This window comes from Elephas maximus, chromosome 6 (assembly GCF_024166365.1).
Source record: "Elephas maximus indicus isolate mEleMax1 chromosome 6, mEleMax1 primary haplotype, whole genome shotgun sequence".
NCBI lineage: Eukaryota > Metazoa > Chordata > Mammalia > Proboscidea > Elephantidae > Elephas > Elephas maximus.
Window position 1 is genome coordinate 30,228,597 of NC_064824.1, and position 19,185 is coordinate 30,247,781.

General features: G+C 36.3%; 1 protein-coding gene and 1 pseudogene across 1 annotated transcript in view; one reads left to right on the plus strand and one right to left on the minus strand.

Annotated features, from left to right (window-relative positions):
- The window catches only part of RAB3GAP1 (RAB3 GTPase activating protein catalytic subunit 1), a 110,740-nt gene that overhangs the window by 2,659 nt on the left and 88,896 nt on the right, over positions 1-19,185 (plus strand). Inside the window, exon 3 of the mRNA XM_049889229.1 lies at positions 5,129-5,204. Coding sequence (XP_049745186.1) covers positions 5,129-5,204 — 76 coding nt within the window. The remainder of the gene's footprint in view (positions 1-5,128; positions 5,205-19,185) is intronic.
- LOC126077880 (transcription termination factor 1, mitochondrial-like) lies at positions 14,892-16,051 on the minus strand (annotated as a pseudogene).

The window sequence follows — 19,185 nt, forward strand, 5'->3', positions numbered from 1 at the left end:
TATTGACTACCCTCTTTTCTCTGGATTGTTGTTCCTCCATTAATGTAAACTCACTCACTGCCCTGTAAGTTCCTATCTAAACTTTTGAGTTGCTATTGTTGGTTTGATCCCATGTAGATAGTTCTTTAAAAGAGCCCACTGCTCAAGGCAATCATTCTTTACTAATTAAGCTGAACTATTGTTTGGTTTAAAGAAGACTTTAGGGGGTATTTTTGGTTTAAGGTCCATAACTCTTTATCATTTACACACTGAAAAATTTATTGAATGCCTGTGTGTCAGGCACAATCAGGACACTAGAGATGTAGTGATTACTGAAAACAGAGATGGTTCTTGCTCATATGAGTACAGTCCAGTGGAAGAGACAGACATGAACGAAATAATGATACAAATGAGTCTAATTACAAGTTGAAATAAGAGCTTGGAAGGGAAAGAAACTGGGTTTTTCTTATAATAGCATATAACAAAGGAATCTAATACAGAATAAGGAGTTAGAGAAAATGACTGTTCAGCTAAGATCTGGAGAGCTTTTAGGGGAAAAGTTACTAAATTTTTCATCAAATCTCAATACGTACAGAATAGAGTTCAAATTTTTTCTTTTAGGTAGTACTGTTAGATTTCCTACAATAAATACTTGAAGATATTCTTTTAATGTGAACGCTGTGTTATTTTTATTACGGTGGTAGTATCTCATGGTAGAATAGTGTTCAAAATACAGTTTGTAATGGGTGTATATTAATCCATTGAATGAATATACCATTAATTTACAACTGTTTGCTGCAGTTCTAAAATTAAGGTAGCTCCTAGTTTTTTAACCTCTATAAATGCAGTGTACATTTCACAGGTAAATTTTTGCTCACATATGGATATATTTTAAATTTTTATTTTTCTTTTGTAAACATGTTGACTTGTTTCTAGAGCACCCATTTTCTTTTTTTTTTTAAATAATTTTTATTGTGCTTTAAGTGGAAGTTTACAATTCAAGTCAGTCTGTCACATATAAGCTTATATACACCTTTCTCCATACTCCCACTTACTCTCCCCCTGAGTCAGCCCGCTCCCTCCTTCCAGTCTCTCCTTTCGTGACGGTTTTGCCAGTTTCTAACCCTCTCTACCCTCCTATCTCCCCTCCAGACAGGAGATGCCATCACAGTCTCGTGTCCACCTGATACAAGTAGCTCACTCTTCATCAGCATCTCTCTCCAACCCATTGTCCAGTCCCTTCCATGTCTGATGAGTTGTCTTCAGGAATGGTTCCTGTCCTGGGCCAACAGAAGGTTTGGGGACCATGACCGCCAGGATTCTTCTAGTCTTAGTCAGACCATTAAGTTTGGTCTTTTTATGAGAATCTGGGGTCTGCATCCCACTGTTCTCCTGCTCACTCAGGGGTTCTCTGTTGTGTTCCTTGTGAGGGCAGTCATCGGTTGTGGCCGGGCACCATCTAGTTCTTCTGGTCTGAGGATGATGTAAGTCTCTGGTTCATGTGGCCCTTTCTGTCTCTTGGGCTCGTAGTTATCGTGTGACCTTGGTGATCTTCATTCTCCTTTGCTCCAGGTGGGTTGAGACCAATTGATGCATCTTAGATGGCCGCTTGTTAGCATTTAAGACCCCAGACGCCACACTTCAAAGTGGGATGCAGAGTGTTTTCATAATAGAATTATTTTGCCAATTGACTTAGAAGTCCCCTTAAGCCATAGTCCCCAAACCCCGGCCCTTGCTCCACTGACCTTCGAAGCATTCAGTTTATCCCGGAAACTTCTTTGCTTTTGGTCCAGTCCAGTTGAGCTGACCTGTGTATTGAGTATTGTCCTTCCCTTCACCTAAAGTAGTTCTTATCTACTAATTAATCAGTAAATAACCCTCTCCCACCCTCCCTCCCTCCCCCCCTTGTAACCACAAAAGTATGTGTCCTTCTCAGTTTATAGTATTTCTCAAGATCTTATACAATATTTGCCCTTTTGCCTCTGACTCATTTCACTCAGCATAATGCCTTCCAGGTTCCTCCATGTTATGAAATGTTTCACAGATTCGTCACTGTTCTTTATCAATGTGTAGTATTCCACTGTGTGAATATACCATAATTTATTTAACCATTCATCCGTTGATGGACACCTTGTTTGCTTCCAGCTTTTTGCTATTGTAAACAGAGCTGCAGTAAACATGGGTGTGCATATATCTGTTCGTGTAAAGGCTCTTATCTCTCTAGGGTATATTCCAAGGAGTGGGATTTCTGGGTTGTATGGTAGTTGTATTTCTAACGTTTTAAGAAAACGCCAGATTTCCAAAGTGGTTGTACCATTTGACATTCCCACCAGCAGTGTATAAGAGTTCCAATCTCTCCGCAGCCTCTCCAGCATTTATTATTTTGTGTTTTTTAGATTAATGCCAGCCTTGTTGGAGTGAGATGGGATCTCATCATAGTTTTAATTTGCATTTCTCTAATGGCTAATGATCGAGAGCATTTTCTCATGTATCTGTTAGCTGCCCGAATATCTTCTTTAGTGAAGTGCACGTTCATATCCTTTGCCCACTTTTTGATTGGGTTGTTTGTCTTCTTGTGGTTGAATTTTAACAGAATCATACGGATTTTAGAGATCAGGCACTGGTCCGAGATGTCATAGCTGAAAATTCTTTCCCAATCTGTAGGTGGTCTTTTTACTCTTTTGGTGAAGTCTTTAGATGAGCATAGGTGTTTGATTTTTAGGAGCTCCCAGTTATCGGGTTTCTCTTCGTCATTTTTGGTAATGTTTTGTATTCTGTTTATGCCTTTTATTAGGGCTCCTAACGTTGTCCCTATTTTTTCTTCCACGATCTTTATCGTTTTAGTCTTTATGTTTAGGTCTTTGATCCACTTGGAGTTAGTTTTTGTGCATGGTGTGAGGTATGGGTCCTGTTTCATTTTTTTGCAAATGGATATCCAGTTATGCCAGCACCATTTGTTAAAAAGGCTATCTTTTCCCCAATTAACTGACACTGGGCCTTTGTCAAATATCAGCTGCTCATATGTGGATGGATTTATATCTGGGTTCTCAATTCTGTTCCATTGGTCTATGTGCCTGTTGTTGTACCAGTACCAGGCTGTTTTGACTACTGTGGCTGTATAATATGTTCTAAAATTAGTTAGAGTGAGGCCTCCCACTTTCTTCTTCTTTTTTAGTAATGCTTTACTTATCCGGGGCTTCTTTCTGTTTCATATGAAGTTGGTGATTTGTTTCTCCATTACATTAAGAAATGTCATTGGCATTTGGATCGGAAGTGCATTGTATATATAGATGGCTTTTGGTAGAATAGACATTTTTACTATGTTAAGTCTTCCTATCCATGAGCAAGGTATGTTTTTCCACTTATGTAGGTCCTTTTTAGTTTCTTGCACTAGTACTTTGTAATTTTCTTTGTGTAGGTCTTTTACATCTCTGGTAAGATTTATTCCTAAGTATTTTATCTTCTTGGGGGCTACTGTGAATGGTATTGATTTGGTGATTTCCTCTTTCATGTTCTTTTCGTTGATGTAGAGGAATCCAAGTGATTTTTGTATGTTTATCTTATAACCTGAGACTCTGCCAAACTCTTCCATTAGTTTCAGTAGTTTTCTGGAGGATTCCTTAGGGTTTTCTGTGTATAAGATCATGTCATCTGCAAATAGAGATAATTTTACTTCCTCCTTGCCAATCTGGATGCCCTTTATTTCTTTGTCTAGCCGAATTGTTCTGGCTAGGGCCTCTAGCACAATGTTGAATAAGAGCTAGGGCCTCTAGCACAGTGTTGAATAAGAGCGGTGATAAAGGGCATCCTTGTCTGGTTCCGGTTCTCAAGGGAAATGCTTTCAGGCTTTCTCCATTTAGGGTGATGTTGGCTGTTGGCTTTGTATAAAAAGATGCCCTTTATTATGTTGAGGAATTTTCCTTCAATTCCTATTTTGGTGAGAGTTTTTATCATGAATCGGTGTTGGACTTTGTCAGATGCCTTTTCTGCATCAATTGATAAGATCATGTGGTTTTTGTCTTTTGTTTTATTTATATGGTGGATTACATTAATGGCTTTTCTGATATTAAACCAGCCTTGCATACCTGGTACAAATCCTGAGCACCCATTTTCAACATTAATGATTGTCATTTGATTGAACCCCCCAAAAAGTGAATTGGTATATTAGTACTGTCTTTAATTTTAATGAGGAATTAATTAGCAAGTTCAGTTGAATCATAAACTCGAATTTATCATTACCATCATTACTATTTTACAGCAGAAATGTAAATATTTATGTCACTGAAGGAAAAATCTAATGCCTTTGAATATAATTTTCTAATATTCTGGCAATACTGCCTAGGTGTTTTAGGAAAGGAATGTTGTTATTAGATTGCATCATACTTGTTAACTTAGAAGAAGTCAGCTTCTTAGAGTAATAACAAGTCTTCTCAAAGCGTTTTATAATATGTATTGACCACTACCACTGAGATTTTGGCAGTTCTCTTTTATTGATGTTGAGCATGTTACTAGTCAAAATTCAATTATTTTTTTAATAGGTCAGCTTGATTGTTAGATTTAGGGATTAGATAGTGAATAGTTCTTAAATGTTTGTTAATTGTTCCTTATAGTTGACAGATCTATTTGTCAGCTGTCCCTTAAAGCTTGTTTTATTTTAATGAGCAGTGTTCCCAAATAATTTTATTTATTTATTTTTTTGGCAGGGGGAGCAAATCAGGGAATTCCTAAATACATTTAATATAAAAGTTGCTTTGAGTAAGTCAGTTACTTTGAGGTGGGAGGTTTTTTCGGTTTCGTAGTTATCTTTAATAGTATCCTTTTAAACTGTCAGTTTTTACTTCTGTGCCAAATTTGTTATATTAATTTTAATCTCATTTAGACAGATTTTATTTATTCTCAATTTATATTTAGAGAAGGCAGAATGTTGGATAAGCGATAGACTTAAGTCAAAATCTAAGAATTCTTGGGCTAAAGAAGATTATTTTCTGCTTTTATTGCACATCTGTAAATTAGACTAACAATACTAAACTTAATAAACCTTCTCTGATCAAAATGTTTAAATAAAAAAATTCCTTTTATAAGAAATTGTATAGTAATAGGAAAAGATGTGCTATGTTACATAATTAGAAAGTTTTTTCCTCCTTCCTAGGTTTATTTCAAAAGTTGAAGAAGTCTTGAATGACTGGAAACTGATTGGAAACTCTTTGGGAAAGCCACTTGAAAAGGTCAGATCTATTTGCCGATGTGTCTAAATGAATTTTGACTTTGAAACCTCTCTTTTTAAGCCCTTTACTGCATTTGGGACATTTGAATTAAATGTTTTTTAAGTTATGTATAATCTGTAAATATTACCCAGTAGTATCTGGAAGTACTTGGACCTGAATCTGTGGCAAACAATATATGTAAGACTTTTGTGAAATGTTTTTTAAATAATAAAATTTATATAATACCGTTCTTTGTGAGTGATTTTATTTCCCTGCTTCTCTGAATGTTCACTTCTTTCTGGCCTTCTCCCTTAGAATCTTAGAAAATCTTTTTTCAGTTTTTTAGTTGTCAGAAAAATATTGCAGTTACCAACTTCTTGGGCTGGGTATTTTGCTTACGTAATGAGGAAGCGCTGGTGGTGTAGTGGTTAACAGCTACGGCTGCTAACCAAAAGTTCGGCAGTTCAAATCAACCAGGAGCTCCTTGGAAACTATGGTGCAGTTCTACTTGGTCCCATAGGGTTGCTATGACTCCAAATTGACTCAATAGGAATAGGTTTAATGGAATAAGGAAATATCTTGGTCTTAGAAATTGACCTGCTGTAGTTAGCAGCTATTTTACTCTGTTTTTGTATTTTATGATAACACGTAATATTTGTCCCGTTCCCCTTTTTTATCCTTAAATGAATTTGAGAATATTTGAAAATGGAAAATTTGTTCTTCAGAATTGAGGTAGAACTCTAGTTCTAATCCATGATATTGATGGTTTTATTCATAAACTATACCCCAAGTGTTTAATGAAGAATGTTCTCTGAGAACAAACCTAGGCTTTCTGTGTTTCACTGAAGAAAACTAAATAACATTTTGGTCTTAAATTTATGTAGATGCTTAGTTTGTTAGATACATTTCTTTGAAGTAAAATTGATCATTGTTTTTTTTATGAGTCTGTTATTAGTTCTGCAGTTTACCCCTCTGTAAGGAACTCTCCATTCTCAATATTTGCTTCTTAGGGTTTTTCAGCTTTATGGTGATGCTAACAGAATTTGAGACTATCCAAAAGGCTTTAGGTTTTTCTTTTTTATGCATTAGAATATGATCAGAAAAAGTAACACTATGTATAGAAATCACACATGATTTAAAGATTTATTAAAATATACAGGCAAATTGATTTACCATTTTTAAATATTTTTATATTTACATTTTTGAATAAAGAGAAAATGCAAAGTTCTCAAACATTCTTCTGTTCCACTTCTTGAGACAATTCCATAGCAATAATTGCTTTGGATGCCAGCAAAATAAGCTGGATATAGTTAGAGTGGGAATTGATTTGCACTACCAAAAAGAGAGCGATACAGGGTACTTGTGAGCTCTGATAGTCTATTCCTTTATTAAAAGTATTTACTAAGTACCAAGTACCATCTGCTGTGTGCCACGTGTGAGGAAATGGCAAACAAAATAAGATCCCTGTTGCCATAGAATATAAATTCTAGTGAAGGAGAGAAGTAATAAAGAAGTAAACAAATGAGATTAAAATTTTAGATGCTAAATTCTACTTTGGGATTTAAGTTTTTAATGTAACACATGGGGTCGCCATGGGTTGGGGGCCAACTTAATAGCAGCCAACAGCAAAAATGTATTTAAAATAGGTAGCATACTGCCAGGCATGTGGTGGTGTTGGTTGTCATGGAGTCGATGTGACAGAGTAGTACTGTGCTGCATAGGGTTTTCTTGGCTGAGATCTTTACAGGAGCAGATCGCCAGGCCTGGGTTCCAACTATCAACCTTTTGGTTAGCAGGCGAGTGCTTAACCCTTGCCCATGTAGTAGGGGCTAAAGAAGTGTTAGCTTCCTTTAACTTTTTTCTCCCTACTGCTGTTGTTAGGAAGCCTTGGTGGCACAGTAGTTAAGTGCTTGGCTACTAACTAAAAGGTCTGCAGTTCAAACTCACTAGCTAGCTGCTCCTCAGGAGAAAGATGTGGCAGTCTGCTTCTGTAAAGATTACAGCCTTGGAAGCCCAATGGGGCAGTTCTGCTCTGTCCCATACAGCCACTGAGTGGGAATTGACTCGACGGCCACAGGTTTGGTTTTGGTTTTTGGTTATTAGTTGCTCTTGAGTCATTTCTTACTCATGGCCTCCACATGTGTGCAGAGTAGAATTGTTCCATAGGGTTTTCAAGCATGCACCCTTTTGGAAGGCAGATTGCCAGGCCTATCTTCTGAGACACATCTGGGTGAGTTCAGAATGCCGGCCTTTCAGCTAGTAGTGGAACACTTCACTGTTTGTGCCACCCAAGGTGAATAGAAGAGATATGGAAAACAACAGATTTCAAGGTTAGCCGTGACTATGATGAAAATATTAAAGTTTAAAGGACAGGGATTATTCAGCATACAAAACAAAGTCTAGAGAAGGCCTTAAGAGATTTTAACTTACGTTAAGGGCCTGAACCCATTTCTATAGAGTTGATTCTGACTCATGTCTGTCAGAGTAGAACTGTCCTCCACAGGGTTTTCAATGGTGGGTTTTTTGGGAAGTAGTTTGCCAGCTCTTTCTTCCCATGTGCCTCCAAATGGACTTGAACTTCCACCTGTTTGGTTAGCGGCCAAATGTGTTAACCATTTACACCACCAGGGACTCCATTTGAAAGACAGTGATTATCAATTGCTCTCCTCCACTGAGGGGAAATGAAGAGAAATGATTTCTTTAAAGAATCTTTAATAATAGAATTTCAAATATATACAAAGTGAACAAATTAGAATAATAAACTTCTATGTACCAATAAGCTGGTTTAAACAATATTTTGCTATCCCATGTGGCACAGTGGTTAAGAGTTTGGGTGCAAACCAAAAGGTCGGCAGTTCAAATCCACCAACCCACTCATTCCCTGTGGGGCAGTTCTCCTTTGTCCAGTAGGGTCACTATGAGTCAGAATCAACTCGCTGGCAACACGATTCTTGTTTCATTGATACCTCTCCCCACTCCCTACCCCCACTAGATTTTTGTTTTACAGTTTTTTAAAATAAAATTTACATACATTGTGAGCACAAAACTAAACAGCTTAATTTTGAGAAATGGCTATATCCATGTAACACACTCCTATCAAGATATAGGATATTTCCATCACCGGAAAGGTCCCTAGTGACCCTTTCTAGTTATCCCTCGTGTTCCTTACCCCAGTTCCCCCCAGCACCCTGCTGTTCCTTTTTTTCTTTTTCCAAAGCATAGATGACTTTTGCCTGCTCTAGGATTTCATACATATGGAATCATACATTATGTACTCTTTGTGCCTGGCTTTTACTCACCTTCTGTTCTTGAGATTCTTCTAGGTTGTTGTATCAGTGTTTCATTTCTTTTTATTGCTGAGTAACATTCTGTTGTATGAATTTGTCACAGTTTTAGTTGTCGGCAGACATTAGGGATGTATTCAGTTATTGTCTATTATGAGTAATACTGAACATTATTCCGTGAGGCTTTTGTGGACATATATTTTTATTTTTTTCAGATAAGTACTTAGGAGTGGAATTACTGGGTTTTATATTAAGTGTGAAGCTATTTGTACCATTTTATGCACCAACCAGCAGTATATGAGGTTTGAGTTGCTCTACGTTCTCATCAACAATTGGTTGTTATTGGTCTTGTAAATTTTAATAAATATGTAGTTTGTAGTTTTAGTTTGTATTTCTCATTGTGGTTGTAATTTATGTTTCTAATGAATATTGATTTTGAACACTTTTTATATCCTTATTAGCCATTTGTATGTCTGCCTTTGTGAAACGTCTGTTCAGGTTCTTTGCCCATTTTAAAAGTTTGGTTGTCTTTTTATTGAGTTGTAGTTTTGTTTTTTTATTCTCTTTTAAGCCCTTTTTATGTTTTCTTTATTTTCCTTTTATTTAGGTCTGTGATTCATCTTGAACTAAAATTTGTGCATGGTTCCATTATTTGCATAGGGATATTTTGTTGTAGCACTGTTTCTTGAGAACAATTCTTTCCCCATTGAATTGCTATGGTGCCTTTGTCAAACATTTGCTCTAGGGAGTCTACTTCTGGATTCAGTATCCTGTTCTTTAATCTGTTTGCCTATCCTTGTGTCAGTACCACGTTGTCTTGATTACAAGGTTAGCTTAGGGTTTCTTGACTGTGAAACTATTGATATTTGGGCTGGATTTATTGTAGAGGTGGCTGTCCTGTACATTGTAAAACATTTAGCAGTATCTCTATTCTCTACCTACTAGATGCCAGCAGCAGCCTCTTAGTTAGTTGTGATAAGCAAAAAAATGTCTCCAGACATTGGCACATGTTCCCTGGGAGACAAAATTGCCCCAAATTGAGAGCCACCATATAGTTTTATAGTAATCCTGAAGTCAGTGAGTATAAATCCTGTAGATTTTGTTGTTTGCCCAAGATTGTTTTGCCTCCTCTAGGTCCTTTGTTTCCATATGAATTTTAGAATAAATCTATCAATTTCTATAAAAAAGATTATGATCATGCTGGGATTATAATTGCGATTGTACTGAATTTATAGATTACTTTGGGGAGAAGTGACATTTTAACAATCTTGAAACTTCTACCATGAACATGGTACACCTCTCCATTTCTTTAGGTCATCTTTAATTTCTCTCAGCAATGTTTTATAGTTGTTAGTATAGAAGTCTTGTATAACTTTTGTACATTTACTAGTAGGTATTTTATATTGTATGATATAATTGTAAATGGAATTATTTTAAAATTTTATTTCTAATTGTTCTCTGCTAGCGTGTAGAAATATAATAAAATTTTGTTTATTTGTCTCCTAAGAGCTTACTAAATTTACTCATTATTCATAGCCTTTTTTTGTTGATACTTTTGCATTTTCTATGTTAATAATCACATCTATAAATAGGAACAGTTTTACTTTCTTTTCCATTTTTCTTTCATTTCTTATTCTTGTACTAACCAGGTTCTTGAATAGACATGCTGAGAGTAAACGCCTTTGCTTTCCAGTCTTGGGGTGCCGGTGGGGAGAGGTACATGTTCAATATTTCAATATTGAATTAATTGTCAGTGTTCTATAGATGCCCTTTATCAGACTGAGGAAATTCTTTCCTATTCTTCGTTTGCTGAAAGCTTTTTTTTTCTTTAATTGTAAATGGGTGTTTAATTGTCAAATCTTATTTTACATCTATTGAGAAAATCATGTTTTTTCATTTTTATTCTGTGAATATGATGAGTTATGTTGGTTGGTTTTTAAATGTTAAACCAACCTTGTATTCCAGGGATAAATTCTACTTGGTAATGATGTGTTGTGATTTTTATACGTGGCTGGATTCTATTTGCTAATATTTTGTTAAAGATTTTCGCTCCTGTTCATGAAAGAGATTGTTCTCTAGTTTTCTTGTGATGTCTTTGTTAGGTTTTGGTGTCAGGGTTACAGTGGCCTCAAAATAAGTTTGGCAGTGTTTCTTTCTCCCCCATTTTCTGAAAGATTATGTAAAATTGGGATCTTTCCTCAAATGCATGTTGGAATTCAATAGTGAAGCCACCTGGGCTTGGAATTTGCTTTGTGGGTAGGTTTCTGATAACAAATTCCATTTCTTCAGTAGATTGTAGTACTATCAATTTTGTATTTTGCTTTATCAGTTCTGTTTTGTTTTTCAAGGAATTTGTCCATTTCATTTAAATGCCATTTATTTTCATAAAGTTGTTTATGTATTTTCTTATTCTTTTGATGTCTACTTGAGTGTGTAGGAGATATTCCTCTTTCATTCTATAATTATGTTGGTACTTTGTGTTTGCCTTTTTTTTTTTCTTCTTCCATCTTGCTAGCAGTTTATCAGTTTCGTTAATCTGTTCAAAAACAAACTTTTGGCTTTTGAAATCTGTTTTTATTGATTTCTGTTGTTTATAATTTTCCTTTCCCTATATCTCTGGGATAATTTGCTCATTTTTTTTTAGTGGAAAGTTAGGTCCCCATTTTTTAAGCCATTATTTTCTAATGTGAGCGTTTAAAGCTATATATAAATATGTCTGAGACCTGCTTTTGTTCCGTTACATGAATGTTGAGCATTTCTTCTGTGATTTCTTCATTGACCCATGGGTAGAAGTATGTTATTTAATTTCCAGGTATTTGGAACTTTTTCAGATAATCTATTACTGATTATAATTTAATTTTGCTGTGTTTAGAGAACATACTCTAAAAATTTTTCATCTTTTGAAATTTATTGGAACTTGTTGTATGCCCTAGGGTACGGTTTATCTTGGTGAACATTCTGTTTGCACTTGAAAAAACTATGCACTCTTAATGTTCGGTGTAGAGTTTTATAAATGTAGATGAGGCTAAAGAGGGTGATTGTGTCATTTATATTTTTTTATATCTTTATGATTTTTTATCTAGTTGTATCAGTTGAGGAAGGTGTGTTAAAATCTCCAATTGTGAATTTATTTATTTCTCATTCAGTTCTGTCAATTTTTACATCTCCTATTTTGGGGCTCTGTTAAGTGCATATACATTTATGATTTTTATGTATTCCTGATGTGTTCACTCTTTTATCATTATAGATGTATCATTTTCTGTCTTTTGTAGTATTTCTGGTCTTGAAGTCTGTCATGGATGAATTGTGTCCCCCCAAAATATTTGTCAGCTTGGCTAGTCCATGATTCCCAGTATTGTGTAACTATCCACCATTTTGTCACCTAATGTAATTTTCCCATGTGTTGTAAATCATGTATCTATGATGTTAATGAGATGGGATTAGCAGCAGTTATGTTAATGAGGCAGGACTCAATCTACAAGGTTAGATTGTATCTTAAGTCAGCCTCTTTTGAAATTCAAAAGAGAGAAGCAAACAGAGACAGGAGACCTCATACCACCAAGAAAGCAGCACTGGGAGCAGAGTGTGCCCTTTGTACCCGGGATCCCTGCACTGAGAAGCTCCTAGACCAGAGGAAGATTGATGACAAGGACTTTCCTCCAGAACCAAAAGAGAGAGAAAGTCTTCCCCTGGAGGTGGTGCCCTGAATTCAGACTTCTCGCCTTCTAGGCAGTGAGAAAATAAACTTCTATTTGATAAAGCTGTCCACTTGTGGTATGGTTGTTGTACCAGCACTAGATAACTAAGACAAAGTCTAATTGTCTGGTAGTATATATAGCTACTGCAGTTTCTTTTGGTTACTATTGGTAACATATCTGTATTCATCCTTTTACTTCCAACCTATTTGTATTTTTGTGTTTATAGTGCATGTCTTACAGATAGCATGGTTCTTGCTTTTATATCTAGTCTGACAGTCTCTTTTGTTTGGAGTGTTAAGTATAATTTATTTATTTAGGTACCAGCTTCACTGAGATATAATTCATATACCATAACATTCACTGATTTAAAGAGTACAATTCAGTGGTTTTTAGTGTATTGACAGGGCTGTAACGCCATCATCACAACCTATTTTTGAGCATTCTCATCACTCCAAACAGAGAAACCCCGTACCCTTTAGCTAGCACTCACCCAACCCCTTAATGACTCTCTCCCTTATCCTTTCTGCTCTCCTTCCCATGGCAACCACTAGTCTACTTTCTATCTCTGTAGTTTTACCTATTCTGGACATTTTGTTTAAATGGAATTGTATAATATGTGACCTTTTGTAACTGACTTCTTTCACTTAGCATAATGTTTTCAAAGGCCATCCATGTAGTATGTATCAGCACATCATTCCTTTTTATTGCCAAGTAATACTCTGTTGAATGGATATATCACATTTTATTTATATATTTATCAGGTGGTGGATATTTAGGTTGTTTCTGTTCTTTGGCTGTTATGAATAATTCTGCTATGAATGTGTACTACTTTTTATGTGGACATATGGTTTCATTTCTCTTGGGTATAGGAGTGGAATTGCTGGGCCAAATTTTAACTGTATGTTTAACCTTTTGAGGAACTAACACTGTTTCCCAAAATGGCTACACCATTTTACATTTCCATCAGCAGTTTATGAGTGTTTTAATTTCTCCATATCCACATCAAAACTTGTTACTACCTGTCTTTTTTATTGTAGCCATTCTAGTTGGTATGAAATAGTATCTCATTGTGGTTTTTATTTGCGTTTTCCTGATGACTAATGATATTGAACATCTTTTTATGCGCTTAATAGCTGTTTGTATATGTTTAAAGAAATGTCTGTTTGGATCCTTTGTCAATCTTTTAATTGGGTTATTTTCCTTTTATTATTGAACTGTAAGAGTTCTTTATATATTCTAGGTACAGGTTCCATGTCAGATACATGATTTGCAAATATTTTCTCACATTCGGTGAATTGTTTTTTCACTTTCTTGATGGCACCCTTTGAAGCACAAAGGTTTTTAATTTTGATGAAGTCTAGTTTATCCAGTTTTTTTTGTTGCTTGTGCTTTTGGTGTCATATCTAAGAAACCATTACCAAATCAAGGTCATGGAGCTTTTACTCCTGTGCTTTTTTGTAAAAGTACATTGATTTTTTTTGTTTTAATTATTGTTGAAAATATACACAGCAAAACATACACCAACTCAGCAGTTTCTCCATGTGCAATACAGTGAGTGACATTAACTACATAATCTCACCCCCCCTTTCCAATATGTTCCTTCCCTATTGACATAAACTTGTTTCCCCCTAAGCTTCCTATCTGACTTTTGAGTTGCTGTTAACAATTTGATTCCATATAGTTAGTTTTTTAGAAGAGCACAGTGCTCATGGTGGAAATTCTTTGCAAGTTAAGCTATACGCCTGTTGGGTTTAAAAAAGGCTTTGAGAGGGATATTTTTGGTTCATGGTTTCAAGGTTAAAGATTACCTCAGGGCAGTAGTCTCAGGGTTCATCCAGCCTCACTAGCTCCAAAAAGTCTGGACTCCATGACAATTGACATTCTGTTTCATGTTTCCTCCCTTTTGATCAGGATTCTTCTATAAAGTCTTTTTTTTTTTTTTGCGTTTTAGTTTTATTTATTTTATTCCACTAACAACCTCTGTGAATTGGGCGGGGGTGTGAAAGCAAAGGGGTGGAGAACAGTTATCTTGGAAAGAGCAGAAGAAAGTGAAGAGGCAATAACATCATTTTGGGGAGTACCAAAATAAGGAAAATAGTTAAGATAGAGATGGCCTGATTATGACATTCACCGTGAATGTCTTCTTCAGGTTCTCAGAACTGATGCCATAGCTCAGTCCTGCACCAGTTTCCGAGTTAATGGGGAATAAACTAAGGAATGAATGAACGCCTAAGCCCAGGGAATCTTGGCCAGTTAAGAACGCCAGTCTCAAAAGTCACTCGATGGCTGTTCAGACCCAGGAACCAGTCCCTCCAGAGATGATCCCTAGAGGCCAATGAAGAGTCACAGCTCATCCTGTCCCTCTCTAATGTTGGGCAACTGGATTTCTGCTATGATCTCTCCTCAAAATCTAATAATGCAATCCAGCTGTCCTACCTTGCTTGTGCCAGGCTTTTCCAGGCTGTGTAACATCTATTACCAAAGTTTATGGCTAGGGTTCTACCACCAACAGATTTTCCCCTAGATCTCCACTAGGCCATACTTCTGGGTGTGAGGTATGGGGCATTACAGTCTAACAGGGAAGGAGCCTATAGTCAGGTTTTTCACATGAAAGCCATATTCTTAGATCGTTAGCCACAGACCATGTATCTATCCTTGATGAAAGGCCCAAATTCAACATGAAATGATATGACTACACTAAAAGATTTTTTTTAATTCCCGTTGTTCTATCCATTTAACTATTTCAATTTAGCTTTATATCTTTTTAGACTCCAAGACGGAGCAGTGATACTGAATGTATTCAAGTTATAGCCAGCATTTATCAATTCTTTGATTCTAGTTTTTAAACTACTTAGGCTTGAATCCAGAACCCGAGGACTTTCAGTTATTTGTGAAATGTTAATTTTTTCTTGTATGAGGCAGTCTATTTTGTCATTAAACTTTTCTTTGGCCAAGAAGATCATATCTGGATAGCTTAAGACAAACTTCTGCACCTCTTCTTCGGTACACCCATGAGAACACAGCTTCTCTTTGATATTTGTGTAGTTTCTTTTGGCATAGTCATTGGAAAGGTCTAGAATTTCAGCTCCTGGGCCACATATCAGAGCCACAGCTTCTCATTGTTCAAGTTGGAAGGTGATGGTAAAAACTCAATGTTAGTTTTCACTCGTTTGGTGCTCTGAATTAAGATAAAAGGATTTTTTAAAATTACCTTTCTGACAAAATCTGCAGGATCTTTGTGGCCCAAGGACAAACGGACTGCTTGTAAAAATTCAACCATCTGGTTATTCAAATCAAGACTATTGGAGAAGGTACGTGGAGCATTAGTCAACAATCGACAAAGGCATTTACGGGTCAGTCCAACTGAGTAGAGGAACTTTATATTATTCTCTAAGTTTAGATTGTTATTGGACTGAAAAAAGGATTCTGGAGAACGCTCCAAAATATTTACAATTTCAAGATCTGATGCCATAATCTTCCTCCACAGATCCCATCATTTTGAAAGGCTTTCAGATGTCCAAGTTATGGCTCGTGGATATCTTGATATGATGCTAGGAATCACTTCTTTGCTAGCTCCTTTGGACAAAAGGAACATCTTCAGGTACTGCTCATTAATAACCATCCTATTAAAAACTCCAGGCTGTTGTTTCTTCACCATGTCAATATCTACTCCCATAGTAAGTAAGTTGTTCAGGAGCTCATCCTTCTCTAAAGACTCACCGTCTGCATTATTACACTTCACGCCAAAAAGCCTAAATGAAACTGATTTGAAGAAGATTTCTGTTGAAAATTGGATCATCCAAAATCTTGAACCAAGGAGAAAGTTACTTCTCATATACAAGAGGTTTCTTGGTGCCATAATGGTCAGGTAGCCCATACCTTTTGGGATGCTCATTTGTCTAAAGGAAGGGGACTTTGCATCTCTCCAGAAAGCCTCGAAATTAGCTGTTCCTGTGCGCTGTAGATGGCACTGACTTCCTGGGCTGAGGGCCGGAGCCTTCTACAAAGTCTTTGATCAAAACGTTCAGTAGTGATATCTGGGCACTATCAGTTTCTTCTGGTCTCATGATAAAGAAGGCAGTTGTTCATGGAGGCAGTCATCCCCATATTCCATTTCCTTCTCCTATTCCTGACTCTTTCCTCTGTTGTTCCAGATGAGTAGAGACCAATTGTTGTACTTTGGGTGGCCACTTGCAAGCTTTTAAGACCCCAGGCACTACGTGGTGAACTAGGAGGTAGAACAGAAACACTAAACAGCCAATTAACTGGGATGTCCCATGAGACCATGACCCTAAACCTCCAAACCAATAAACCACATCCCATGAGATATTTTGTTTGGTTTTTAAGTACATTGATTTTTAATTTAATTATTGATGTGATAGTATTAAGATGTATCATTTTGCTATTTGTTTTCTATTTATCTGTTTTTGTCTCCATGTTTCTCTATGCTTTATTTCCTGCCTTTTTTGTGCTAATTTAATACATTGTTAGCATTATGTTTTAATTCCTCTCTTACCTTTCTAGCTAAAATATTAAAAAAAATTTTTTAGTCTTTATTTTTGATGATTACCTTACAAGTTACAATATACACCTTTAACTTAGATTTAACATTGAATTCCTTCAGGTAAAATATATCAATTTTGCAACAGTGTATTTCATTTATTATCCTGCCTTACCTGTCTTTGGTGCCATTATCTTTTTTTTTACTCTGTATCCTTAAACCCAACAGTACAGTTGTAATTTTTTATTTAAACGGTTGTATGTATTTCTTAGAAATAAAGAGACTAGAAGAAAAGATGTGTGTATAGTCTTATTTGTTTACCCACGTATTTATCATTCTTGGTGCTCTTCATTTGTTTCAGTAGATCTGAGTTGCCATTTCTTTTTAACTGGAATTCCCTTAGTAATTCTTGTAGTGCAGGTTGGCTGGCTGTAAATTGTCCATATTTGTGTACTTGAAAATATTTTTATCTTTGTATTTGAGGGATAGTTTTGCTGCAGAACTCTGACTTGACAGTTATTTTTCTTTCCACTCTTTTAAGATGTCCCATTGTCGTCTGTTCTTTATAATTTCTAAGGAGAAGTCAGATGTCATTCATGTTTTTTTTTTTTTTTTCCTCCACTTTGCTTTATTCTCTCTAGCTACTTTCAAGATTTTTTCTTTCTGTATGTAAGTTATCTGACTATGATATGTAGGTAGGTGTGTTTTCTTTGTATTTTTTCTGCTTGGGGTTTGTTAGGAAACCCTGGTGGTATAGTGGTCAAGTGCTACGGCTGCTAACCAAGAGGTCAGCAGTTCAGATCCACCAGGTGCTCCTTGGAAACTCTACGGGGCAGTTCTGCTCTGTCCTGTAGGGTCACTATGAGTCGGAATTGACTCGACAGCAATGGGTTTGGTTTGGGGTTGGGGTTTGTTAATCTTACATATATAGTTTATTGTTTTTTCCACCAAGGTGGGAGCATTTTGGGCCATTATTAAATACTTTTTCCACTCCTTTTTTTGTGACTTCAGTTATACCTTTAGACCTCTTAATGCTGTCTCACAGATCTCTGAAGTTCTTTTCTCCTTACTCTTTTTTTTCTCTCTCGTTCTTCAGGTTGGATAATTTCTATTGATTCATCTCTGATACTCTTTCTTCAGTTTCCAATTTGCTGTTAAGTACCTGGTGTATTTTTTCAGTTCAGTTATAATTTTTAGGTCTAGAATTTTTTTTTGGCTCTTTTTTATAATTTCCTATTCTCTGAGATTCCTCATCCCTAAATTTGTTTTGAGAATATTTTCTTTTTGCTCTTGAACATATTATAGCTGGCCTAAAGGTCTTGCCTTTAGATTGAAACACTTAAGTCTTTTTTTGGGTTGGTTTCTGTTGACTGTGTTCTTTCTTGAGTATAGGTCACATACCTTTCCTGGTTTTTTTGTTTGTTTGCTTGTGTGCATGTCTGTGTGTATCCAGTGATTTTTAATTTTATGTTTACATTGTGAATGAAATGTAGAGACAGGATTCTGTTGTGTTCCTCTGAAGGGTATTGATTTTTGTTCTAGCAAGCAATTAACTTGGCTGGATTAAAACTCCATTCTCTTACTTCTCATTGGTGGGCAGCACCTGAAGTCTTTACTTTCAGACCCTGCTTTGTAGTGGTACCCAGGAGAATGGCCAGCACATATATGATTCAGTAGGTAACCAAGTTTGGGGCAGAGTTCATATGCAAAGTTTGGGGCTTACCCCCTGTAGTATTCTTCCCTTCTAGAATTTACACCTTAACCTTAGAACTGTCTTGCCAGCCTTGAACTCTGTCCTCTGACACTTGAAGCTGCATCTTCTTGCTGCCCTGAGCTGTGCACAGCTTAGAGATTGCCCTTGCATCACCATTTCTCAGTATATGGTTTGAGGGCCCCTGTGGATCCCTGGCCAAAAGATCAGCAGTTGGAATCCACCAGGTGTTCCTTGGAAACTCTGTGGGGCAGTTCTACCCTGTCATGTAGGGTCGGTATGAGTCAGAATTGCTTCAGTGGCAACAGGTTTGGTTTAATGGGTTTGGTGGGTCCCTGAGGCCCTTAGAAGGGTTATCAAGGCTCTCCCTATTCTAACTACATTTGTGTGAGGCCATATTTTCTTCATATACTTCAATCAAAACAGTGTATCAGAAGATTGAATGCAGAAGCAGACATGGTAATCTAGTTGTATTTCTTTTAACCAAACATGAGAGTTGCAAGAATGTACAAAATTCTACTCTTACTAATTTCCTTGTTTTAGAAAATATCATTAGAACTTTATTTTAATATGTGACAAGTTTATTATCATTTTAGTGAATTCCTTTTTAATTTCTTATATGGAGTCCTTAGTAATTTTTAAGAGTATAAAAGGGTTCTGAGACCAAAAAGCTTAATTACTCTTGCCTTAGACAAAAAGCTACAAATGTAATTCTCGTCAGATACACTTCCTCTCTTTCATGGGCATCCTTTCTAGTTTCTCTCTGCATTTGGTCACTTTCCAGAGCCTTGAAAAATTGTGTTTTCAT